Below are 26,085 nucleotides of genomic sequence, written 5' to 3'. Positions count from 1 at the left end.
TTACACCTAGAAAGGTCCTTCAGGTGGTAGGCTATGAAACAGTATCTTCAAAGAGTTTGGATCTGTCTTGGCCTGCTGTTACTTTGAGAAGTGGCCGAATTTGTTGTAGCAAAGGAGAGGGGGCAGATGGCTTTTCTTTAAAAATGCAATGCATTTCTGCTAGTTTATGTTCAGATAATGTAGAGTTACACAGTCAGTTAGGTTAACAGCAGTATAGCAATGCCAGGGTGTTAAATACGACTTCTTGATAACTCTTAGAATTTTTTGGGTGACCAAAGCAGGCAGCTGAACCGCCTAGAACTTCACATCTGTGTGGTAAGAAAGATAAATGGGCAGAAATACTGACTTTACAATAGCAATGAACATCTCTGCCTGTATTTTCTGGATGTGCCGTCATCCCCTCTTAATAGTAGAGACAGATGGAGAGTGATTCCTTCCCAGTCATGTAGAGGGGAAAAATGACAATTTTAATGCCTGTTTTGGGAGTATTTTAGTATGCTCCGCTTAGAAAGGTGAATTTTCTAGTTTTTGACTTTGCTACTGGTTTCTTTTATTTAGTTAGTTATCTAGCCAAGCAAAATCTGGGGTTGTGTGAAAAAGAGATGTAACCTATACCTTAATTCATTCCCTTCCCGTACCAGACATAGTGTGCTGGTGCCTCTCAGAACATATTCCCAGTTAGCTGCAGACTGAACCTGGTAACAGTGTGGTCGGGTTAGATTCCTGTCCCAGGCAGACAGCTCTGTTTGTCCTCAAGACCCCTGGGTTTGTATGGCTTTCAATCATGAGAAATGCTAAATTGACAGTTACTTTCAAGTTCATGCCATAGCACCAATTCCCTGCTGCTCTACACTGTGTGGTTTCGTAGCTGGCCTTTGTATTCAGTTTCTTCCAAATGAGCTTCATTTGTTGACAGATTTTGAGATTTTCATGGTTGCCCTGTGCATTCCAATACACAGTCCTAGTCTTTGGTCTTGAAATAATTTATAGCATAATGAATCGTTATAGTGCCATGTGATAAAACCACACCGAGAGGATGGAATCTAAATGGAAGAATGTGTTCACGAAATGTTTCAGAACCGATCTGTGCCCCTAACAGTTCCTAACTGAGTGCTCTCTATGACTTCTGGTAGCCCTGCTGCTCTCTGCAATGTATCTGCCAAGGCCAAGAGTGGTAAGAGCACTTGGGTCAGGCAAGCGAGTGGCCTTGAGTGGGCTGTTTTCTCCTTCTCTGCTGTTTACATGCATTCCACATGTCCTTCTGAATCAAAATTTTACATATGTAAAATGATGAGTGCTTCCCTGCCCTACATATTAGAATATTTTGCATTAATGTCCACAATGTACATTACAGATACGACTACATAACAGGTTATAACCACAGTATATGTTAAGATATACACGCATATATATTAAAAAATGGGAGCTTAACATAGTGGTGTTATGGGTTTTTTTTAATCAATGAAATAACAGATGTGACTTGAATCCTACAATGTAAAAAAAGTTTCAAACTCATGTTAGTAATTTTCTGTGTCCTTTTATTAGTGGTGTTTTTTACTGCAGCTAATAAGGAACTCAAGATGTTCTCAGATCTTGAATAAGTTACAGTGAAGAGGATATAAGCTTTTCAGCCATTTTAACCACCTTCTCCAATGCTAAGACTGGAACACATTCTTTTGTGCCTCAGCCAGTTTGTATGGTCTGCTATTTGTTACTACAGCAGAGTTTTTTGCTTTTTCTTCATTGTTTTATTAGATAGTTCTACAGCATAGCAGAACTGATGGGAAATAATTTTGTTCTGCACTTTACATATGGTAATAACAGTAACTCTTGACATTTGCTCTTCTTTGTGGTTATTTTAGATTCTGTACAGCAAAGTAAACAGGCTATCGGGTCTGGTACTGGCCTGTAATGGAACAATTAAACTGTTTCTGCTCAGTCACATGAGGATGCACAACACTGGTTATTTGGGTTTCTCAATATCCTTTTTATTCCTCAAATGTCTGATTATGTTTTGGAGAAGTTAGAACAAATACAAATCTGTCCCCAAAATAAGTTTGTATCCTCAAGTAGAAGAAAAGGGTGTAACTGTGTGCATGTAGCACGCAAATACCGCTGTATTTGTATTGCGGATATTGCTGCTGGGGTCATATGAGGCTCAGGGTGCTGGGTACTGCCTGAGTGATGTTGGGAGATGGCTGGTAGTTCATTGACGTTCTCATCTGAGCAGACAGGAGAGTTTGGTAAAGAAAAGGAAGGCACAATAAGTTGAAAAGTGTGATAACTTAATTTGGGGTATTTGAAAAATAGCCAATCTCTTTTAGACAAAAAAAGAAGAAAAAAAGAAAAGGGAAAAAAAGAGTAGTTAAATGGAAAGGACACTTTTTTTTGTTAAAGATTGTCTTTCTCACACCTTCTGTCATTTACTTCTGTGGTCACTGGGTACTTAAACATCAAGAACTATTTTTTCTGAGTTGTCGGACCATTCTATCACATATTAGCAAGAGGAACATGACATTTGAAGCATACCAGTAAAAGGAGACTTTGTGTTCCCAGAAGGGTGCATAAGAATGGTAATCACTCACTTGGTAGTCTGGAGCTTTCTAAAAAGCAGTAGGCTAAAGGGCGAACTTGAACCACTGAAGGACCTCAGTGTAGTTAAGGAGTTTATCCATGAGCGTTTCTTGCCACTCTGCTCTGTCTAAACTGTAGATACTGAGTAAAAAGACCCTTGTCTTCCTAAAACCCCATCCATTCAGTTTTATATTTCTGAAATATTTTCCCAATGAAAATATGGAAGTGATGACAAGCCATGCTGGTTTTTGTCTTTTCTCTTTTCAGTTCCCTCCCAACATTGTGACACGTACCATATTTGAAGTATAACTGCAAAACTGTTTCCTGTGATATTTAATTGAGAATCCATTGTGAAATGAGGAATTTGCTTAATGTCAAGCCTGCTGCTTTGGTTAGGTGAAGGACTTGGAAGAGGAAGGTGTTGGGTATGATCTTCATTTTCAGGGCACATAATACTTGGAATGGCATTTAATGGGAGCTGAAGGGATGGCGGGGAGTTCGTTTGCACACAACTGTTTCAGTCATTTCTAATGATTTACCAGGAAGGAAAAACCAAGGTGGAGATGGCAAGCTTTATAGAGTTTTAAGCTATAAAATGTGAAAGAAGAGAAAAACCATTGTTAGGAATTACGAGGAAAAAGTTGTAGAAGACACCATTCAGAGGCGTATTATTTCCTTATGCTGACAACCACAGCAGGCTGCTTATGCAGACATAGCTCCTTTGACATTAATAATTTCCTGGAATAGCTGGTAGAAGAACTGAACTGAAACCTGTCAGGTATCTTCTTCTGGCTTCCCCTTGAACACCTGTAGTCCTCTTGCCCATTTTATGTTCTTCAATGCGGGAACAAAACATGATCCTAAATAAATGAGTTAATAGTTTAGTGTATGTTTGCATGTGCGCATTTAACAGTCCCAGGTTACTTCTTTGTTACTGTCCAAGTCAAGTCAACCTTCTCCTGATATTAGCAATTCTTTCTGTTGTATGAGCTTTATTGCTTACAGTATTGAACAGATTTTTCTTTAAGCAATCAGGCTGAAGAAAAGGTGAATGAATTCTTACTGAAACAGGTTGTTGAAGGGATGCAGAAGTGTTCAAAAGCTTCTGTTGCATGTATGCTATTGGGCACAGAGAGGATACCTAATCCATTTCTCTTCTGTTCATAAGAAGATCAAAACAATTTGTTGTGTTGCTTATGGAAACTGAAATGTTTCAGAAAAAAATTATACGCGTGTATATATACATATATAGCAAAAAAGTCAGTTAGATGGGTTGAGAGAAATGTACAATTTCTTTAGCTTGCATTAATTTGCCCATGTAATAATGCTAGTGAGAGTAATGGCCTGTGCTTTGCGTGTTGCAGTGGTGCTCTGCTTCATGTACTTCTGTAAAAAGTACTCAAGCACAGAATTATTCATGGCTGCTGGACAGTAAAGCTGCTCAAATCCTTTCAAAATTAAACCTGGTGGTCAAAATACCAATGTCTTAACCAGAGCAGTGACTTTCAAAATGGAATACAAGTACTTCCTTTTGCTTTGGCATGGATATATTTATGTTTAGTGTATCGTAACTGTAGTAACTTAAAAGTAACTGCTTATTTATTGGGGAAGCAATGTGACTTTCTTTAGAAACAGATTTAAACATGGTATTTCATAGATAAGCAATGACACTTGGCAACATTGTTTGATGTGCAATACTAATTTTTGTCCAGAGGACTTATTTCTACTCTGTATCTTCCACTGAGGTATGCATATAAGCAGCACTTTTGTGTGCCATATTTCTCAATTAAATTCTCCTGCAAAATCGCTTTGCTACTTTGCCTGGAAAGATAGAGGCGTTCTCCGGCACGAAATCTTAATTCAAATTATAAGATGCATATTTCTTGCTTCCTTTTCAACGATGTCTGATTCATTTTTCTTTGTGTTAATGAGTTCCTTAGATCTACCTTTTGATGGAAAATCACAATGTAAAGAGAGAAATGTTATAAGAACACTGCAGTAATTGTAGCCCTTGTGTTCTGAACTTGATTCTCCTCTTTGCATTTTGACCCTGTGTCGATAGGTCACTGTTGTATTTGCATTTTGACAAATTTCTACTCTATTTTCACTTTGTTCAAATGAATTGTCATAGCCATGAATGCTTTGCATAAATAGCTTATCATTTCATTAAACTCTGATTTATAGCTACAACACTGGAGTGTTTGTGTTCTTCAGCCCTTCTGTTCAGTAGACACTAATCTGCTAGATAGTATGATTTGATCATTTATCAGATATGTTTCGCTCTCAGTTTACCTCAGTCAGCTTAACTGCATTCTCAAGTGTATTTTGTTAGGCTGTTAATTTCATTCTTTTTTGGTTTTTTTCTTTTCCTTTTTTAAATTTTAGATGGATATTTTTGAGTGGCTTTATTCATTCATTATAGCAAGTGGCATTGCACGTATACAGGTATTGATCGTTATTTGTAGGTGCTCAGGTATGAATGTCCTATGTCATCCAATAAGCAGAAGATATTCATGTTTCTGCACATGCTGTTGTGTGTTTAAACAATTTGCAGATGTAGGAGGAGGACTTTTGTATATGAGCTCTTGCACAGGTGATGGTAACCTGGAGTTTTAAGCTTGTGTGAGATGGGCAGAAGAACAGCGGGGAGTTTTCCAGAGGAGCTGCTGGCCATGGAAGGAAAGGCTCAGGGCTCTGCTCCTCCTGAGTGAAGTGGTTGTGTCATGGGGTGGCTGGTTCTGGGACAGACCATTCATTGCAAACTCCAAGCAACCCCTCACACCCATAAACTGGAGCTGTGAGGAGCCTCAGATCCCATCCACTTGCCTTTTGTTGGGTTTAAGTGGAGTGGTGGTGATTATTAGCACCTAATTCACACTCTTCTGTGGTTTATTGGGGTGGTTTCCTCAAACTTTTAATACTTTTAAAACCCACGTCTTACCTTTTTAATCTCTGTAATTCTTCACGGTGAATATATTGGAGAGTAGTCTGTTGGTCAGATGAGGCTGTGGCCCATTGGCTTTAGGGGATGTGCTAGCTTTCAGACAGTGAGTGTTCCTGCCCCGGGTGTGTTATCCAAATGGTGACACAAAATGAGTACTGTGCTGTCTTCGTTTTGTCTTGTCCTTCAGTGAATCTAGGCATGCAACAGCAACATCTTGATGATCAATGTTTTCATATTCTGAACACTGCTTAGGTGGGCATAAAGTTAATCCACTTGATTGAATTTGGAGCTGCTAAAGCAGAATTATGCATTTGGGGGATTTTGCAGAGTAGTAAAAACAAACAAACAAAAAGAACCCCAAAGAGAAAAACCTATGATGCTGTTGTTCAGATGCACACAAGCTTGGCCTTAAAATAGTCATGACCTGGAATAGCATAAGGGGAAAAGGATCTTTTATATTGTCATTGCTGTGTTTGCAATTACCTCTGGAGTCCACGAGAGCCAAGTCAAACCTGAGACATTTGCTTCACTTTCTCAGTGGGTGCAGGATGCCATAAAGGCACATATGCCTTAATGTAGTTATTTTTTCTTTTGCAGTAAAACTAAATTAAAACGGAATTATCTTGATAAGCCATGCAAACTCTTTGTTTCTATGTTTTCAGATGACTTAAATTTCTCTCTCTGAAATACAAATTTTTTTGTCAGTATAGCCTGAATGTCATATCAGTTCAAAACTAGAAACCAACCTTCTACTACTTGATATTTCTCTCTCTTGATTTTTGTTAATTATTTTAAATTTCTAACACTGTGTATGGAGCTGAAAAAGCCCCCGACACAAAACTCAACCCAATTCCTCTTCTTCAAAAAAAGGGAGAATTAACCTTTCAGTTCTTCCCTTTTTCAGACCCAGGAGGGTCAGCATTGATGCAGCAGGGTGAAACTGCAAAAGAATGAAACCGTGTAGCATTATATGTAAGCGCTATCTTTTTCAATCCCTATTGATACTTTTGAAATCACTCTGAACTGGTCAGGCTATGCATTATATTTCTTTTATTTAAAAATCAGCACACTAAGCTCCCTTTGATTTTCCCTGGGAAGGTAGAAGAACCACTAATGTCACTGTGCGCTGTTCACCATCTAAGACTTTCTCTCTTTCCCCACTTCCTCCCAGGATACATGCACCTTTTTCTTCTAGACACTGAGTTCAATAACTATTAGGATGCAGATGAGTTAAATGAGAGAAAAAGCAGGGTCCCGCTGCCTGTGCCTTCACACTGGCATGAAAATGTGATGTAGTTGATAAAGGTGTCTTATAAAGAGCTTTAACAACAGTGGTGTAGCCTTGCATGCTGTTCTAAGCAGGTGACATTTTAAAACTTCTTAGCAAATGATGTAAAAGGAAATTAGAGGAAAAGGTTGTGTATTTGAACACTGGAAACGCAGGGACTCTGCAAAAGGTTGATGTTTGTTGTCTTTGTGCTACTTGGAGAAACAATAACAGCTAAATGGAGTATAATTCACTAGTCTGATGTGGCATGTTAAGCACATGAGCAAAAGAAATCTAGAAGTCCTTTCTCTTTAAATTGCAGATAGAACACATTAATATTCATTTTGTTCTGTGCCATCATCTCATGTTTCAACCCTCCAGATGATAATTAAGACAATGGAAGATAAAATTTTGTACTGTATAAAATTGCATTCAAGCCTTAACAAGTAAGAGATTATTCTGTCCAGTAAACAAAACATAATCATTCTGGCACCCTTATGAAGGAGAGCCTAAAATAGAAACTCTACTCTTTATAGGTCATGTAAAATGTCATCATCTCTTTCATTATCTGTACTGTTTGGATGAAAAAGAACTGATTAATTTAAAAGAACCTTGGCTTATTTACTAACAAGGTTATTTTCTCATTGATTGCTGGTAAGTCTCGTTGCTTTGGAAGGGGTTGCAAATTAGGAATAAATCAATTGTCAGCCTGTGCAGATGCATCTGTCATTTACATGCTGGCAGTGTAGGCTTGTGTGTACATGGTGTTTATATAGCAACTTTGGACGTACCTTGTTTGAATGAAAATTCTGGGTCTGGGCAGAGGTGGAAAGGCAGCAACAGAGGAGCATCGTATCACGAAAGGGCCAGTCTCCTAAGCTTCATTTAGAAGCTGAACTATCAAACGGACTGTGTCTTAAAGGAAAGACCAAAACCAAAGAAATGTAAAATTAAACCAATGAATTAATATTTAGACATGTAATTTAAAAACTCCCAAGATAGAAGTGTGCAAAAAATCAACATGTCAAGGACTGTAGGTTTACCAGGCCAGCCTGGCTGGACTCTCTCAGAGACAGAAGCAGAGTTTATTTCTAGGAAACCGAGGGCCTCACCACGGGGCTTGTTAGCAAGGGAGTGTGACTGGCACAAAGCTGCGGACAATAGTGCAGCTCCTGTCTGGAGGAGACTTGGGATTTTGGGTTCCCTGTGTGAACTGTTTTGTTCATCTGTGGTTCTTGGATGTCTGTTGTGCGTTATGCTCAAAACTGATTTTATTAAAAAAACCCCTGTCTTCCAAAGTTCCTTGTTTGTTCATCTGCCCTGTTTCAGACTCTAACAGTGGGACTGTGTTCAAGTGGGAACAGTGCATTTTTCTGGATTGCTCCTTTGATAAATAGCTATTCCTTTCGCATGCTATTTTTCTGACACCTTTTCTTGCCAAGCTAGGAGGTCCTGACCCAAAGTCCTTTTAAGTCAGCAGAAAAACTCCCAATGACTTAATGAGTGGAGGTAGAGCTTTCCGAAGTCCCAAAGTAACACAGGAGCAGAAACCGCAGTGACATTCACTCAGCAGAAATATGAGGCCAATACTGTGCTTCTTTGCATCTCTTGCTAGATCACTTTAGACCTCTCCAAAATATTTTTCCCCTCCAGTAGTAGATGGAGTACAAGGGGCTGCAGTGTACCTGTGTTGCTTAAAAAGTCTTTCAACTTTGCAGGACTTACAGCGCTTTGACTGTGCGCTCCCAGAAGTGAGAGAAGCGTAAAATGAATTTGAGGCTAAGCTGATTAGAGCTTTCCATTTCAGAATCAGTGTGAGAGACCTCCATCCAAATGCATTTGATTAAGTGGGGCTGAAAAATGTTTGTTAGCAAACCAACTGAGAAAGTACAAGGAGAGCTCTCCAAAATAATAAGAATAAAAAGTTATGGAAGAAGAATTAGTATTTAGACACTGATTTTTATTGCTTTCTATTGCATCTCTTGTTGTCTTTAGCTGGTTCATCAGAACGCTTATCAAAATAATTTAAAAAATAAAGTGGCTCTTGGTTTTAATGGCAATGACAGTAAAGCTGATGCTTGAGCATGCAGATTTCCTGGGAGAATTGCAAATGGGTTAGAACCACGTGAGTCTGGAGAGCCGACACTTACTGGGCAAAAATGGGCATGAAGCATGGTCAGGTCTACTTGCATCCTGCAAAATGGGAAAAATCCCATGATGCCAAAGCCAGCAGCAAAGCCTGATTAAACATTTCATCTCTGCTTTTCCTGTTAATCTTTCACAAAAGCCATTCATTGTGGATATACGAGAAAGCCGCCAAGACTGCTGCTGGAAACAGTAATGTAATGTAATGGGAATGAAACCAGTGTTTCTTTCCACTTTGAATTCTGGGAAACTGTTGTTTTGACCACTTCTGGTCTTGTATTTTCCAGTTCATTGTTTTTAGTGTGAGATGCCTGCAGCTAAGTGGATGTGCTCACACAACGAAGGCCTCACTTGGGCCTAAGTGAGCAGCCAAAAAAGCCTGTCTTTCCTTTTCTACCAAACCAGAATCTGTGAAACTTCATTCTGGAAGTGCTAATTTTTGGTGGGTTTGGAACTGAACTGGTGCTTTAGCTCCCCTTTTTGTTTGCGATGTGAAGATCTAACCTGGGTAGCCTTTCATAAGCCACCACTTTTGGATTAGCATGCTAATTTTTATTCCTGCAGTATGTGTTTTCTAAGGTTTGTAGGAAGGAGAGAAATATGAGGCATGTGGGCAGAAGGGCTTGACTGGACCGAGCTTGGAAAGTTATGAACCTGCGGCCAGGATCAGGGTAGCCTGGCAAGCTAAGGTGTGATCTGAAAAGGTGCCATCAGAGCTATGTCTGATTTCTGCAGAAATGTCACGTTCCTGCAGAGTGTCTTCATTTTGACAAATGCCTGCATTTGACAAATGCATTCCATGGAAAATGTCTAACTCACCGTCTACTCGAGTCGAGCTTTTCTCTCTTTATTCCAATATTCTATTTTTCACCAAAAGAGACCATGTCCTTTTGATTCTGTTGCAGAACTGCTCTGCTTTACATCTAAAGGAGCCATTTGTGTGCTGTTTCTTTGTAATTAAAATTCTTATTCCCAAAAATATGTTTTCCATTAAAAATTCCTGCCCTGCACTAATAAATCTAAATCTTGTAGCTATTGTCTCTGGAAATATATATTTTGCTATATGCCACATAAACATTTATTTCCTGTTTGAGAAAATGTGGTTTTTACCATCTGTAATATTCATATTTGTTTCTTGGGGGAAAAAGTTAGGGTGACAAAAACATGATGCAGGCACTCCTAAACACATTAAGAAAACAAGACTTTCTGACCAAGGCAAAAAAAAAATGTTTGTTACAGAACCGAGTAACCTTTTTCATGTACATTATTTCTTTTTTATTGCCAAACTTGCTTTATATGAGGTATTAAATTTATGCTGGAGACCAAAGGTATTCAAGTTCATTTGGTTTTTGGTTTTGAATGCGAGTTTTTAGATATTTTAGCTGCTGTCATTGACCGGTCTTTAACATGGTGGTTACAGAAGAGAAGGGTTGTTCTACGTGGAAGAGACAATCCCAAGAACCAGAGTATTTTTGTTTTACGTGATTGTATGTGGAATAGCTAACAGCAATGTTACCCTCGTTCACTTTGCTTTAGCTGACAATTGGAGTTTTGCCAATAAGATATGGTAGTACTTTATTAAAACTCATAACAAACTGGCCTGCCGTAGCTCTTGCTTGCTCCAGCCAGCTCATTTATTCTGTCAGTGCTTTAAAATCTTATTTTAGAATTTCATTTCCATTTCCTCCACAAAAGGGAGGCCCACAATGCTGTGTATTGAATTGCTTTTACAACAGAGTCGGCACGTTAACGCTTTCCTTTTACCAGTGAGGTTTTCTGAACTTGCGTAGGTCCTTGGACAACTGAGCAGTTGAAAAGATTTAGCTCATTGCATCGTTTTGCTCTGAACTCTCTTAAATTGCTGTTGGATTTCCCATTCTTCCAGAAACTTTACCTGCCTGTTCAGCACTGTCTTTCTGAATTAGATTTCCAAGTAATAGCTCAGGACATTATAGAAGTAGTTTGAATCAATTCCACTCTAAACTTGAACATATTTTTCAAGAAAAACATTCAATCTTGATGTAACATTTTCCAGGGATGAAGAATGTCCTCCAACCATCAGAAAACTGTTCCAGTGGTAGACTAAAAATAAAACAAAAATATTTGCAGTTAGAATAATTAACCAGAGCTAGTCCAGTTTCTTAGATCTTGTTTTCCCTTTGCCTACAATATGAAATTTAAAAAAGCTGCAGTCACTTTCCCTATAAGCCAGGTTGGTTTTTTAACCAGTGTGATCTTCTTACTCAATTTTTGTGGCTTCTTGCTTGTGCCTTTTGTAAAGTGTGCTTCAACAGCTCTGAACTGTTATACACGTTTTTCTGTTTAAATGTTTTTTTCCCCAACAGATTTAAGTCATAATTCTTTTCAGCTTTGAGAACCTGACTTTCTAAATCACAAAGTGGTGTTGTCTGTGTGCTTCCTTTATATACTGTATGTTAGTGGTTTGGCATCTCTTCTGTATGTCCACAAATGTGTAATTATATATTTAAAAAAAAAAAAAAAAGCAGGTCCATTTCAGGTTAAGCTTAGTTTTGTGCTCTTTGAAAATAATGTAGTAGGAACAGGACCTTTACTTGCTGCTGTGAGACCACAGCAAGTATTGTTTCTGGTTTTGTTTCTTGGTAGATCTTGTTTCTGGGAAATTGCTAGAGCAGGTTGGAAAATTAACCTGTAGTCCTCTGTGTAAATGAATATATTGGAGAGAGAAGAAAAAAATAATTCTTTTTCTTTAGTGAGAAACTGGTGCACCTGAGTGTGCATTATCCAGCCAGTGGGCTGTCAGTTGGCATGTGCTTTGGACAGAGCTTCCAATGGACACATCATGATTTTTAGCTGGTTTCTTCCAAGAAGGCTGACATTTTCTGTCTGATAGAGATACTTGTGAGGAAAAAAATAATAAAAAAAGTAGTATCAAAATTCTAGTGTTCTGACAATGTCTGCATTTAGTGTGTGTTTGTGGCCTCACCATCACAGGTTCTCAGTGTTAGATTTTATGTATTCAGTACCTCTGGAAATCAGGCCGTTAATATTGACATATGCCTGGGGGCCAGTGAGGGCAGAGTGAAAAACTATAAAGCTGTGATTAGCATTCAGAGGTGACCTGGCTGGGCAATGTTGGGGGGAGACTTAGCTTGACTGCTGAAGGAGTTTGAAGTCATGTTTAAAAAAAAAAGCACAAAAACCCACTACCTGTGTTTAAATTAAAGAGAAGAGCAAGCAAAAAATCCCCAAAGAATATGAATAGATACTCAAAATTCTCGAATACAGGCCTGTATGTCACTTTTCCCCCATTTTTCTGGAAGAATCAAATGCTGTATTTAGGGAATGGGTTTCAGATTTTGCAAATATTTTCCTAGTGCCATTCTAGAAAATGAATTTGTTGGCATATTGTTATGTGGGGCTTGTTCTGCTAAAGCATTGTAATGCCGTCTGTTTCTCAAGCTGATTTGGCTTTTACAGCTCAAATATTATATCCTACTTTTAGAACATATGGTAACTCCTTTCAGGAGACAGAGATATGCATCTAATTTCCAGAAACAGATCGTTGTCTTTGAGAGAAAGACTGCAAGTGCTTTTCATCTTGACTTTCCTGTTCTTACTATTCTACCTAGACTTTCTTCTTCACTCCCTGCCCTGCTCCTGCTGCCTCCTGTAAGCCCTCCCTGCATCCCAGGAAAGGAAAGACTCGCTAGCAGCTTTGAGTCTGAGCAAAAGAAAAGAAACAACGCTCCCTTATCCAGGTTGCTTCATGCAACACAGTTTTACAGAGTAAGTGTCAGTGACAAATGCTGTTATGTGGCTCCCATGCAGATTGTGCTTTCCTGATGAAGTATTACTGGAAGACTGGGTTGCTCACGTAGCCCAGTCTGTGTGTGCATTGATGGAAAGGCTTAGTGGGGATGGGGCATGAGCCACTCAGCCTGAATCTTTCAGACCTGCTCATGGAAAGAGGCTGCATCCCATGCCACTTTCTTACAATGATTTCATTCTGTATTCACTTTGGATGTGTAGGAGGTTTTTTCCTTTTTTCTTACTTTTTTTTTTTTAAGCCTACGTGGCAACATCAACGATTCTTGCCACTTATGACCGCTTCGTACTCCTCATTGCTCTTCCTTGTTGGAACACACAGTGCAAAAAGCCCCAACACAGCAGTATCTTTTTGTGCAAGACAAAATGCCTTCCTCAGAGGAATGTCTCTGCTTCCCGAAGTTCACCTCTGAGTCTCACTTTCTGTAAAGTTTTGCAGAGCTCAGGCTTTGCTCTGGGTGCTTGGTTGAAGGTCACTGCCAAGAGAAAGCATTTATGGACATGACTTTAATGTACAGCTTGATTGTCAGCCAGTTAACTTAAGCCTCTAGTTCAACACTGATCTGGCCATAGAACTGTTTAAAGTATTTAGCGTGATGCTAATCCAGATTTCATTGAAAACAAGTCTAGAGAATGTTGCATTACTTTGTTCTTTGCACACCTACCTCCCCAAGTTTTCCTGAGAAAAATCTTATAGCATATGTGGCTATTAATCAGTATTACGGTATATCTTGGAGATTTTGCGTTTTAGTAGGAAACTATTCTGCATTTTTGATCCCAGAAGGTCCCTTCTCTCACCTTGGCTCACCTTGCTCTCTGCTGTCATTCCCAGAGACCACCTGAGAGTCTGGGCTCACTCCTTGTCTTGTGTTTGTGGATTCTTCAAAGTGAAAAAGGAAAACAAAAAGCTGAGGCAAGAGCTTACAGCATTTCTTGAAAATAGCATGAGGGAAGAAAAGAAGACTCCTATGAATCAATAGCAGAGTGGTAGTGGTTAGTCTTCAGCTTTTAGTTAGTTGGGTTCATGATTAACTATGCTGTAGGCAAGAAGCACCCTGGCTGGCTCTACATCTGCCAGCACCCATATGGATGCAGTAAAGCCACGTTTCTGAAGCTTTGTGCCTGACCAGTTCAAATGCGTTTAGAGGTATCTATGGCCAACAATTGTTAATACTGCTGACCTTTCTTTTCCCTCTTCTATTCATCATATGTTCTTGCTGCTTGAGCTGCATGCTTTCAGTTACCCATATTTTTGCCTCACATGTTAGATTTTCCCTCCTTCTAGACTATTCTGGGGCCACTTTCTCTGGAGAAATGTCATCTTTTATTCAGTGTCATGGTGCTGTAGGCTCCGTATGGACACAGAAGATATCAAAGGCTTTAAGCAGAGAGGAGCAGAAAATGTCCTCATATTCTTCCTCATGCCTTTACTTTAAGGTAGGACCCCTCTGCATGGAAACCTACTGCAGCCTGTAGCAAAGCTGTGCCAAAGATCAACAGAATCATTTTTTTCCTTCTTGTGGACACAACTTTAGCAACCCCCAGCAGTTTGTGTCGCCCACCAACACTGTGGACAACTTGACCTGCTCAGACACAGAAGGGATCCAGGACTGTAGATGTAGTTAAAAAATGCTCTTAAAAAAAACCACACTCAAATCTCGGTATTTTGAGGAAGAAAATAATGAAAGATGTTTCTTCTTGACATGGAAGGATCTGATTTCTACCATCATTCGTGCAGTAGCTCTTGGATGACTGAACTATGCCTATCCAGGCTCTCCTTTGAATCCTCACAAAAAGAGAGCTTGAATTGGCAAGTGTTTTAATATTGTAGTGACTTAAAGCTTCAGGATGTATTTGCCTGCAATGATGCTGTGAGACTCTTATTTTCTCTGTTTTTTTCTTGTTCTTTGAGAGTGTTGTCAGTGTTAGCCAGACCTGTAGGACATCCTGCTGTCAAACATGATAGTAATCGATAGCTTTTCTGCAGGCACTGTCCACGACAGACCACGTTCCCCTTCCTGGGATGCTGTTGTGGCTGCATGGCCTCCCTCTTTCCCAGGTCAGGGTTGTCCTGGGCTGCAAGGATGTCAGATGGTGAAGGAAGATTTCAGCCTTGAATTTCTTGAAGCTCCTGGAGAAGAAACTTGAGGGCACCAGAAGCTTGAAAAGGCCAAAGGGGGAGAAAGGCTGGTCTTTCTGCTGCATTTGCTGGCATTGCTGATCTGAATTCAGCTAGGGGCAACAGAAGCATATTTGTTACAAGCATTCAAAATTTTCAGGCCTGGTGTATAAATGATAATATTTTTGCTTTTCAACTTCCAAGCTTGAGCTCTGTGGGTTTTTTTGGCACTTCTCAGCTGAAAGACTATTTGTTTAAATTTACACTGAAATATGAATCACTATTAATGCACAGAAAATAAGGTGGAGCACCCTGTGAATACAGTAGATTAGGTTGGGTGCTCGTAGAATAGTTTCACTGGGGATTTATGATCTGTTAAGTGCATTTCTGTAGCAGCAAATGCTGAATTACCACTTCAGTGCTGGTTCGTTCACCCATGCAGATTGAGAGCGATACCAAAAGGTACTGTGCCAAGAAAGCTCTTGCCTGCTCCTGATTCTGAACACGGCCTGAAAGTTTTGAGTGAATACGTCTCCTTCAGATTCACAACTTACACCTAAAATAATATTTTAAGAAGCTCTGTTAGTAATAAAGTAACAAGTGTTATTCATTCTCCAGACAGGAATTACTAGCTGCAGTGAAGGGCGCTCTGCTGATTCAGCAGCTAGGCTGCTGCTGAAGTCTTAACCATGCTCGATCAAAGTTGAGTTTTATTGCTGTATAGGTAGTTCATCCTGTAACTTTGTGCAATTCTTTATAGCATAACCCTCCATCTTATCATGATTTCCTTCCACCGGAAGGATTTTGCAATGGATGTGGCTTTGTTGTTCTGAGCGGGTTTTAAAGCACAAAAACTGGAAAGTATTTTATGTTTTACTTCAGGAAGGTAGGTAAAGGATGGGCAGTCATTTTGCTTTGGTTGTGGTATGGATTTGTCAGAATAATGGAAATGTCTAGGCTCTGATCTTAGCAGTTCATCTCTCTGGAGTCTGGCTACAGCAGCCTGGTACAAATTAATGTAATACACTGATTGGGACTGGAGGTAGCATTTCCAACAAAGATGCAGTTTCTACCCTTGGACCAGTAGGTTTTTTTTAACAGAGAGTCTCCAAATTGGTATGGAAGCAATTGTTGACAATGACAGACAAGGCTATTGAAGCATTTATGTGGGACATCCAAACATCTGGAATTTATGGGACTGGTTTGTACACAGCAATAAAAGTTCATTGGTGTTTTTGTTTTGTTTTTAATAGAGGAAAAAAAAAGAAGAAAATAGAATTGGAATCAAATCAGGTGTCTGCTGAGCCATGTTAATTGTTAACCTGCACTCCCATTGCAATGTTCAAATATCTTTTTAGCATACTGAGCCATAAAAGGTTTTTAAGTTTACTTGTGTTAGGAAAATGTAGTAGCAATTAATTTACCAACATGTTGCAGGTTTACAAGGAGCCTTCATTTCATGGGTGGTCGGAAGATAGAACATGCTTAGATTATATTGAATTTAAGAAGCCACATGAATACTTTAGGTTTTTAAACTGGATGTTTTTGGTTTGTGATCTTATTTGAACTCTGGCCAACCATGATGAATGTTTTGTGTCTTACTATATATCCTTGTGTCTTTGACCTCACAAGACACATGAAATAACAAACGTGGGTGCTGGACTTTATTTACTTATTTACTTAGTAGTTAAAACAAGAAAGCAAACAAAACCATGATGTATTTCACCTCTTCTCCCCAGCACCCCCTTGACAAATGGCTGTTGGAACAGTGTTAAACTGTGACCTTAAAGCCACAGGCGTAATGAAACTGTGATCTGGCAGATGTGACAGACTCATCTTACATAAATCACTCTCTTTTGTCACTGCTGGCATATGGCCAATGAATCTTCTAATTATTGAATGGCTTTTATAGCCCCATTATTTATAATCACTTTTGAACAGCAGCTGGAAGACAAGGATGGGACAGAATGAAATGATATAGCACAAATTATTATCATTTGTGTAACAACTGCTGGGATTAGGAATATTTGATGATGATGTGGTTACCAGCACAGTCTTGTTAATGATAAAAATTCCACTCAGCCTTCATTTTGTCTTCTAAGATGGGCTGCTGCCTACTGGACCTTGCCATGAAAATTATTGTATTAATTGATCCAGAAATAGAATATGAATCTCTCCAGATGTTAATAAAAGATATGTGTGAGTATCAGGGCCACCTTTACGCAAGGTTTTCAGGAAGATCCATTGCATGCATTAGTAAGACACATTGGTGATACCCTGGCACTACTGTTGTGACAAGTGCTGTACAAAAAAGTTTTAAGAAGTGACTTCTGCTTCCCAGGAGCCTTGTCTACACCCCTCCTTTTAGTAAGAATTTCACAACAGACGTAGAAGTTGTCTTTGGTTACTTTATTAATATTTTAACATTTCTTTAAAAAAAACTGGGTGATTTTTGTGAGGGAGATGATGAGTTTAAAACCCTTCATGATTAAGGGGAGCTATCTTGACTCTAATTATAGATGAGTTCGTGTTGAGCCCTGTCTGTTGGGTAGAGCAGCAGCCTTGGAGAAAGGAGCACAACTGACGTCACCCAGCCTGTAAGGCCAGTCAACTGAGATTGCAAGTCCACTCACCGCTTTAGAAAATGTGAACTGCAGGTTCTCTGCTCGTGTCTCTAAATGAGTGGGGGTTTTTTTGTTCGTTTTTGTTTTGGATTTTTTTCCCCTCTTATCTGCAGTTCTGCGTTTTGTAGCACAGAAATAAAACCCTGCCAACCATGATAACTTATTAATGTTTGTTAAATACCTTCAGATACAGATCTTCAGATGAAAGACAGTATGTTATAATCAGGGGGGTTTATACTGCAAATCCAACGTGTGCAATCTTCGTGTCTTTAAAAAATTGAATCCTTCCCTCTCAATGTAGACATCAGGGTGGCGAGAGAGAGTCTTAATCCAGATGACTCTATTGCACTTTTATCCCTTTAGCAAGGCCTTTAACCTTTCATTGCTTCATGGCCCTGTTATTTTGAAATGGTCTTTGTCTACCCACAGAGAATCCCTCTGCTAAAGACGCCTTTAAATGGAGATCCTGACAAGAGAAGGGGGATTCTGCTGCAATTCGGGGATGGAAAATGGATTTTTCCAGTTCAGATGCTATCAGTCACTGTGAATGCAGCAACTGGTAGCCCTCCCAAAGAAGAGTAAAGCAAAAATATATAGTACTGTAAATGCTTATAGGAGTGTAATATAGGTCAGAGACTACTGTGTCCTGGGCTTGACCCTGACCTATCTTCGCACAAGCATCTATAGGCTCTGTCCGAGTATAGCTGTTTATCAGGATTATATATGACTGTCTCAAAACACAAATGGGATAAAACAGCTGCAGGAATTAATATAAACTATAAAATGATAGTTTCCAAATGCATAAAACATGAGTTCAAAATACGTCTTCAGAATATACATATTGCACAGTTCTGGCATAGACTATCTACCAGCTGGCAGGAAGGTGCTGTCAGCCCCACAATGTTCACTCAGCTTTTTCTTGAAAAAATTCAGATTTTGCTTGGTCATTTATGCAGTCTGCTTTCTTTATCAGAAGCCTGTATGTCAATAAGGCAAGCGGCTTTCAGCCCCCCAGGTCTGCACTGCTGCTCGCTGGTGGTAGTGCTCTGGAAGAGATGGATGTTCTTAATGCAGTAAAGACAGCATTAGATGATCTTGTATGCAGCTTTCTCCCCTGCAGAAACTGGAAATTGTAGCAATAAGTATCAGAGCATAATTCAAAGCATAGTCTCTCTAGTGACTTTAATATTAGGTAACTGTTGGAGGACAAATGTGTGACAGAGGATTGAGGGTTTGAAAGAAGTGTATTTGAAACAGTCAATATTTTTCATTAATCTCAAAAAACATCAAGGTTGCATATTTATCTCCACAAAATTGACAAGCACAGTTTATTGTTTCTCAGAAAACTGTATGTCAGTAATGCTATTTTTTTTTATGAGAGATACTTTGTTTCCCCTTGGGGTTTGTTTTTACTACTAAGGTATTGCTATGATGTAATGGTTTGGGAGGATGATTGACGTACTCTAAAATGCAGTATAATAATTAAGAATAATTGAGAAAACCAGCCGTTCAGTGAGTTGCCCTTTGTTTCATTCAAAGGTAAAGAAGGATTCAGATAATAAGATGGAAACATCTCAGATTTGGAGTAGTACAGTGGGGAGCGAAGCAGTGGAAAGTTGGTTCTCTGACTATTTTCACATAAAGGCGGCGTTGGTTTCATTCAGCAGGGGAAAAAAGAAGGAAGGAAACTGTCGCGACAACAAAAAACAATCTTTGAAGGTGATTTACTTCTAAAACTTTAAAATACGAATTTTGGTGAGTTTAGTAGGGAAGAATTTCTTTTTGCATTTTTATGTCTGATTTTCTAAAGGTAGATATATCAGCCTAATTTTGATTACAGACATAATAAGGTGATTTTTTCTGTGTGCAAATAAGTGCATTTCCAACATATCTTGGCCAGCAGGAAGGAAGACCTGGGCAATGCCTCATAAGACCTGTATCCTCCAGTTTGGAAACCACTATTTCTGGCTTGTATCTTTCAATCCTCCACTGTTATCACTGTAGGATCTCTTTACATGCTTTTAGCAGAGAAGAAAAGAAAGGATCTCAAAAGAGTAAATGCAAGATCCAATCTCCTTGAGAACAGAGGTCTGTTTTGAAGGCTAGTAGTATACTTCTAGTTAACACAGCTCATCTCTAAGGAAACTGGAGCCAGGTATTTTCTTGAGCACAACTTATGCATGGAATTAGACTTTATAAAGGGAGGACTTCTGCATAAAATAAGGTGGCTCTGGGCATCTGCCCTTCAACCCAGCCTGGTGATGGTTGTTGTATGGGCAGAAGCCATCAGAGGGTGAGACTCATTTTCAGAGAGAGTGTGCACAAGCAAGGGGTGCCCCTGAGGATTGCTGAGTTTTGCTGCTACAATTTGTGCACAGGAGGTTGCTGAAATGTCGCTGGGAGATCTTTCAGATTCTCTGGAATTGCGGGTGCATACATTTCGGACTCAAAAAGAATTTATCAGAATTTATAAACTTGCATCTAGCACTAGAATCTACTAAATAATGCCAACATCAAGCATGTGCCCTCTCAAGTGTGAGGAGATTTTTTGAAAAGATAATCAGAGTGGATTGAAACATTTCAAATGGTAAAGAATCCAACATGTAACAGCGTGGATCCTTTTGGCAGCTTTCTACATGGTGTTACTTTCTGTGTTAGCTCATTCTCTTCTTCCGTGCTCTGGAGTGAGTTGCATGGGGTGAGCCTGCTTTTGTCCGTAGCTGTGGTCTCAGCGGCTGCTGAGCCGAGATCATCAGGGCTGTAAGAAGCATTTATTTCCATCAAGAATTTTCTCAAATTTAGCAAAAAAAAATGTGGCTTAGCAAGCATTTTCTTTTTTTTTTCCCCTCTCTCTTCTTTTTTTCTCCCCATTCAAAATAAATGTAATAGAAATGAGCATCACTGTGAGCTCCCTGAGGGGACGGTCATGTGAGTGCAAGTATTGCTATAGCCCCTATTTTTGCAGCTGCCATCTTGGCTAGTGCATCAGTGACTCAGCTGGGAAATCCCAGCTACTGCATAAACCAAATAACCAAACTTTCCAGCGGGGGCCATAATAGACTGAGCTGCTAGATGGAATGGGCACAGAGGGAAGCTAAAAGCAGATATCATCAGTAAATTGCATATTTTCTGTGGTCAAACAAGCCCTAGCTCAGCCGAGCTTTTTCACCTCTAGACATTATTGTGACATAAATCACCAATTCATGAATCACACAGTATTTCAGGAGAAAGCCTACGTTATATGATACGTGCAGTTCAGTGCATTAATTTCTTCTGTGCAATAAGCCCTTGCATTATGTCCAAACTGTTTGTCATACTTGTTCATTTTGCTATGAGAAACCACCTTGTCTTACTATCTCTTGTGCGAAGAAATATGTGGACTGTTTAGTTAAAAGATAAAGAAATGCTTTATTATTTCAGCAGATGCTCTTTTTTTTTTGTGCCCGGTCTCCCTCTGGAGTAAAACGATGCGGTATGAAATCAAATGTTTGGAGTTTGGAAGGTCAGGTCTGAAATTGGAAAACTGTAGCCCACGTGTCTACCAAGCCCTCCAAGTGCCTCCTGTGTGGGAAACCATTTTTATAGCGTAATAACCAGAGACTATTTGTTAGAAAATCAGTTGATAATCTGCTCTTGGAGTGAGGGTTATTGCTGGGATAACTCAGGAAAGTGTGATGAGCCAGTTTTATCTGCCTTAATTTCAGTTTTGTTGTTTGAGACATTTCTGTAATAAGCATCTTGGTCTTTAAAATTTTTCCTTCTTTTAATAGCTGGGCCTGCTGCCTAAGCCTTCCTTTCTTCAAAAAGAAATGTAAATTTTTTTTTTTTTTTAAAAGCTGTCTAAAGAACCTAAATACAAATCACCTATTTATTTTTTAGAATGTGACTTAGTATTTCAGACTAGGGGGTTTTGTGTTTAGTTTTGTTTTTAAACTAACATTTCTGTTAAAATGTTGCAGGACTGCATTAGGCAGATAGGCTGTTCCTGCCCATGGTCATTTCATGGTCTACATTCTTTTTCTCATTTGTCTGGTACCGCTGCTGCCTCCCAGACTACTGTCCAACTGCACTCCATTGCAGTATTATTATTCTTGATTTGCTCTGCAGTGATTCCTAGAGGCTCCAGCCAGGAATCTGCAACTGTGATGCTATGTGCAGTGTCAACAAGTATTGAGATGATCTCTGCATTGCATATTCACAATCCAAAAAATCATAATGCAAATTATAAAAGACTGTCGAAACAGCTGCAGTGGTTCAGCCCAAGGTCCATGTAGCCCAGCATTCTGGCTCCAGCTGTGACCATAAATAAGATGTGTAGCAAAGGATAGGAAAAGAGCAAGATATTTGATATTCCCCCACGTCTTCTCCCAGATCCCCCAGCCACCAGCAATTAATTTTCAGCCCAAGGGATTTCCTACACCCTCTTTTACAACCCCCAATGGGTCAGTCTTCCAAGTGCTTTTCCAGCCTCCCCTTGAAGCTCCTCAATAAGCTTCTTGCACCCACAGTGCTCTCCAGCAAGGACATCTGCCCCAGCCTATATGAACTGCTGCCACTCTTGCCTGGTTTTGAACCAAGCTCCCGTTAGCTTCAGTTGGTGCCTCCTAGTCCTTGCTTTGGGAGAGGGCGGGAGCAGCCAGTCCCCGCATGCCCTCTGGGCATGTTGGAGGCTGATGTCCACAACAGGCTTCAGCATCCCAGCCTGCTCTCTTGGGCCTTGTATGGCAACTGCTCCAGACTTTGATTATCCTGGTTGCATTTCTCTGAAGCTTTTCCAGTGGTTTTTTTCTTTTCTTTTTAGAACAGAAGAGTTTCTATCCCTGTTCTCTGTATGTTCTTGTGGGGTTGTTTTTGCTCTTCAGTCAAATGAATGTCAATGTTATTCCAGATTTGGAAACATTTCATTTCTGGGAAAAGACTTCATTAAGTTGCTCCAGTTCTGCTACAAGAAAGGATTTGGTGTTCAGCAACTAGCAATGTTCATGAACAACTATGTTTCTTTTTCTTTGTTTTTTTTTTTTGTTTGTTTGTTTGTTTTGTCTTGTGTTGTTTTCAACTCATTTCTCTTTATTCTCACACACTTCTGAAAGTGTTCAAAACTGAATGAGAAAATAAATAGATTTAAGTGAAAAGTGTTGGATATTATTCTGCTGTTTTTAAGGACTTTGGGTGCTCTTAACTCCTTCAATCAATTATTTCCTAACTCCTATGTACTGAGGTAGATACCAGTGCAAAGTATAGCACTTGTTTAATTTTGTGCTATGTTCAGCTGTATTAGCACTCCTAATGGGAGCAGCCTTTGCCTTCTATCTGTCTGCCCAGCTGACCCTCCAGTGAGTTGCAAAAGCAATACTGTACCTTTATTATTTTTCTTCTTTTTCACATCATCTGTCTTTCCCCATTTGCTTAGACAAATAAGTGATAAAAGGGAATGATGATCTGTTTAACACCACAGGAAGAAAGATGCGTTATGAGACAAGAGAGACCTCTTGTTTATAGCAAGTTATTTTTGGTAATTAGCCATTTGTAGAGGAAGACGAGCCTCTGCTCATAAAGTCAGCATGCCATAATTTAGGGGACTCTGAATGGAAGTCTAACATTTGCCTGAATTGGAAATGTTAATTGCGTGCATTTAGAAATAAATAAATGGCTGTTTTTTCTTTGCAGGAAGCAGACTGAACAAAGACCTGAGACATTATCTCAACCAGAGGTTTCAGAAAGGATCGCCGGATCACGATCTGCAGCAGACTATTAGAGATAACCTTTATCGCCATGCTGTGCCTTGTAAGTAACAAAACATTGACCTGGTGGTGGATTACATGTAGTAGACTTGGGTTTTTTTGTTTTTTTTTTTTTTTTTTGAGGCAGCCTTCATGTAGTGGTGTGCACAGCTTCAGGGGAGACTCAGTTTTCAGCTTGGGCAGACTTCCATGTGTGACAGCAGATAGGGTTCAGGTAGGGTTGAAAAGGAAACCAGTTCATCCTTGAACTCTACTTTTTTGATGACCTTTTTGGAACAGTTGATGGTTTGATGAGGCCTGTGATGCTTACTGTGAAGAAAAAACTCTAAAAAGCAGCCATGGCATGAGTATTTGCCTTAGAAATAGTCTTCATTAATATAATTATGGTGAATGTTCCGTTATTGGTTTGAAACCTGTGCATAAAATCCTGCTTTTATTTTTATTGCCTTAGCAGAACTTCATGTCTGATGCTTATTTAACTTGTGAAATTGAACAGGATTTTATGGCTGGGTGCCATTGTAGCAGGCAACTGCCACTTTTGGAAGGTCATCCTCAATTCAAGTAGGAGATAACAGCAAGAGGTAGTGAAGCTGAGAAAGAAATGCTCTTTTTCACTCAAAAAACAACCAGGAGGAAAACTGAGAAGTTTAGAGAGTGTAATCTTTAGAACTTCAGAATCTTTACTCAAAATCAGACTGTCCTTGGCATTTTGGGAAGATGTACAAAGGGTGGAAAATGATCCAATTTCATTGCACCTCTGTTTGGCATTCCCTAGCAGCCAGGAGAGGCTGTCCTAAAGCAAAGGTTTTTCTGCTTGAACTTTGATGAGCTGTGGGCTAATGGTATGCCTTTCAGATCAGGCTGGGCTAAGAACTAGTAAACATCTTAGTTATAGCATACTGAGATGAGCAGCAAAATATTTTTTTTATGTCAACATGAATCAGAGGGTTTTTATCCTGGTGGATTTACATAAATATTGAATAATGATGTTGCCACTCAAAAATCGGTAGTTGCCAACAAATATCACATAGTGGTATGTAGAGTAATAGCCATTTTCAATCTAACTGTTGCATGTAGGAGAACTGTGTAGGACTACAGTTAAAATTGTGTGGTAACACTGACAAATGTTGATTCTTCAAATGGCAGATGCTGTATATCACCATTGAGTTTATTCTCATTTTATCAGTGGAAAGCATGGACCAAATTATATTTAAAGTGCTGTGCGTGGACATAAAGAATAAATATGGATTATTATTTTCTATTGAACACTTCCATTTTCCATTTTGTCAATGTGAAATATGATTAGTTTTCAATCATCTAACTTGCCAGGCTGCAGGTTTTTAAAGCATACTGCAAAAAGTGCCTTCCAGGAGAGCATGTGCAATATTAGGCTCGGGACATGCAATGTCGTGATGCTAATGTCCTTCTGCCTATGTGTTATATTCCAATTTCTAAAGCAGCAAATAAAGCAAATGAGCGTAAGTTCTGTGGAAGTATTTTGTCCGTTACCGAGGTTACATTTTTAAATGCTTTCCATTGATTCTTTTCTCTGATTTATTGAACTTGATGGTGAGCTAAACTGCTTGGACTCACTAAAGATTTTGATTTAAAATTAAGATCAGTGAAAGTGATTCTGCCTTTTAGAAATAGCTGGGGGAGATACGGTTTGTCGATGTATAAATAAGAACATCAGTACTTATGTTCCATTTATGAAACAAATGGAAAATCTGAAGTGGAGTTAGTTATTGTGTGTCTCCATACTTTCTGAGTTATAAAGCAGGTAACATTTAATTTTTTCTTCATGTACTGTGGGGATGGTATTAGTGGTAGCTTTTAAGGATGATGCTAATATTGATATGTGAATTTGAATGAGACTGGTGCATGCAAAGTGGGTTGGGATGCTTTACAGGTCTGGAGATTAATCTAGATGTACACTCATATTTTTATTCCTTGGTACACGTGACCAGTAAATCCAGAGCTCTGGACCAATCTCTAGTGCTAATGGATTATGAAGTCTTGTATTTTGAAAATGGAATTCCCTGCTGATTATGTGGTAAACACGAACAAGAACACAAGGTCACTTGGACTGAGCATGCTTGGCCTGACAGCTGCTTTTTGTTGCACTAATATAAGGGCTAAATGAAGTGATAATTAGTAAATGTAAAATGGAGAAAGGAGATGTTAACCAGTTCTTCCCCAGAAATGCCACATGGTTCAGCTCTGACTAGTTTGGTACAGGCGGTGAGAAAACCCAGAGGGCTTCTGTTTCCCACGTAGCCGTGTGCTGGTTGCGTGCTTGGCTGACTTGGGAACTGAGTGAAGACATGGCTATAGCTTTTGTAGAAGATAGAGGTCAAGCAGAGGGGAGGAAAGATGCAGAAAGTTTGACTTGACCTCGTTACTTCATATGACAATGACATACTGCTTAAGCGTCATTTAGATTTTTACTTTAGGAGAGTTGGTTAAGAGTTTGCTTTATTTTCTGGTGAACAGTCGAGGGTAAGAGAGTGAGATGATGTCAGGTCCCAAAGGGGATATGAGCATCGCCTAAATGGATGACATAGGGATGGTTTTCTGAGAGACCAGAGGTCTTCATCCCTAAATGTGGGAGCTGTCATAAAGCAATGAGACCTTGAAATGGACCCAAAAGTGAAGTACTGAAAGAAATAGATGAACCACATGGTTATTTTAGCAAGCTGAAGTCTTCCTCAGTGCCCTCTGCTCCTCCAGCACGCTTCCTCCAAGTCTTCATACCCTCAGCTTCCTGCTCCCCATTGAGCTGATCTTTTCTGCAAAGATCTGTAGTAAACAACAGCTGTGACAAGCTTCCAGGTGGCCTCCAAGTTTGATTGTCATGCCGTCAT

At 39.4% G+C, this 26,085-nt stretch overlaps 1 protein-coding gene across 1 annotated transcript in view; it reads left to right on the top strand.

The window, feature by feature from the left end:
- MAGI1 (membrane associated guanylate kinase, WW and PDZ domain containing 1) overlaps positions 1 to 26,085 on the top strand; it is a 355,632-nt gene that overhangs the window by 159,794 nt on the left and 169,753 nt on the right. Inside the window, exon 2 of the mRNA XM_059823169.1 lies at positions 23,148 to 23,264. Within this exon, the coding sequence (XP_059679152.1) occupies positions 23,148 to 23,264 (117 nt within the window). The remainder of the gene's footprint in view (positions 1 to 23,147; positions 23,265 to 26,085) is intronic.

The sequence above is a fragment of the Gavia stellata genome, chromosome 12 (genome assembly GCF_030936135.1).
Source record: "Gavia stellata isolate bGavSte3 chromosome 12, bGavSte3.hap2, whole genome shotgun sequence".
NCBI classification, from domain to species: Eukaryota; Metazoa; Chordata; class Aves; order Gaviiformes; family Gaviidae; genus Gavia; species Gavia stellata.
The sequence above is the reverse complement of the archived record's forward strand: the minus strand, read 5'-3'. Positions and strand labels throughout refer to the sequence as shown.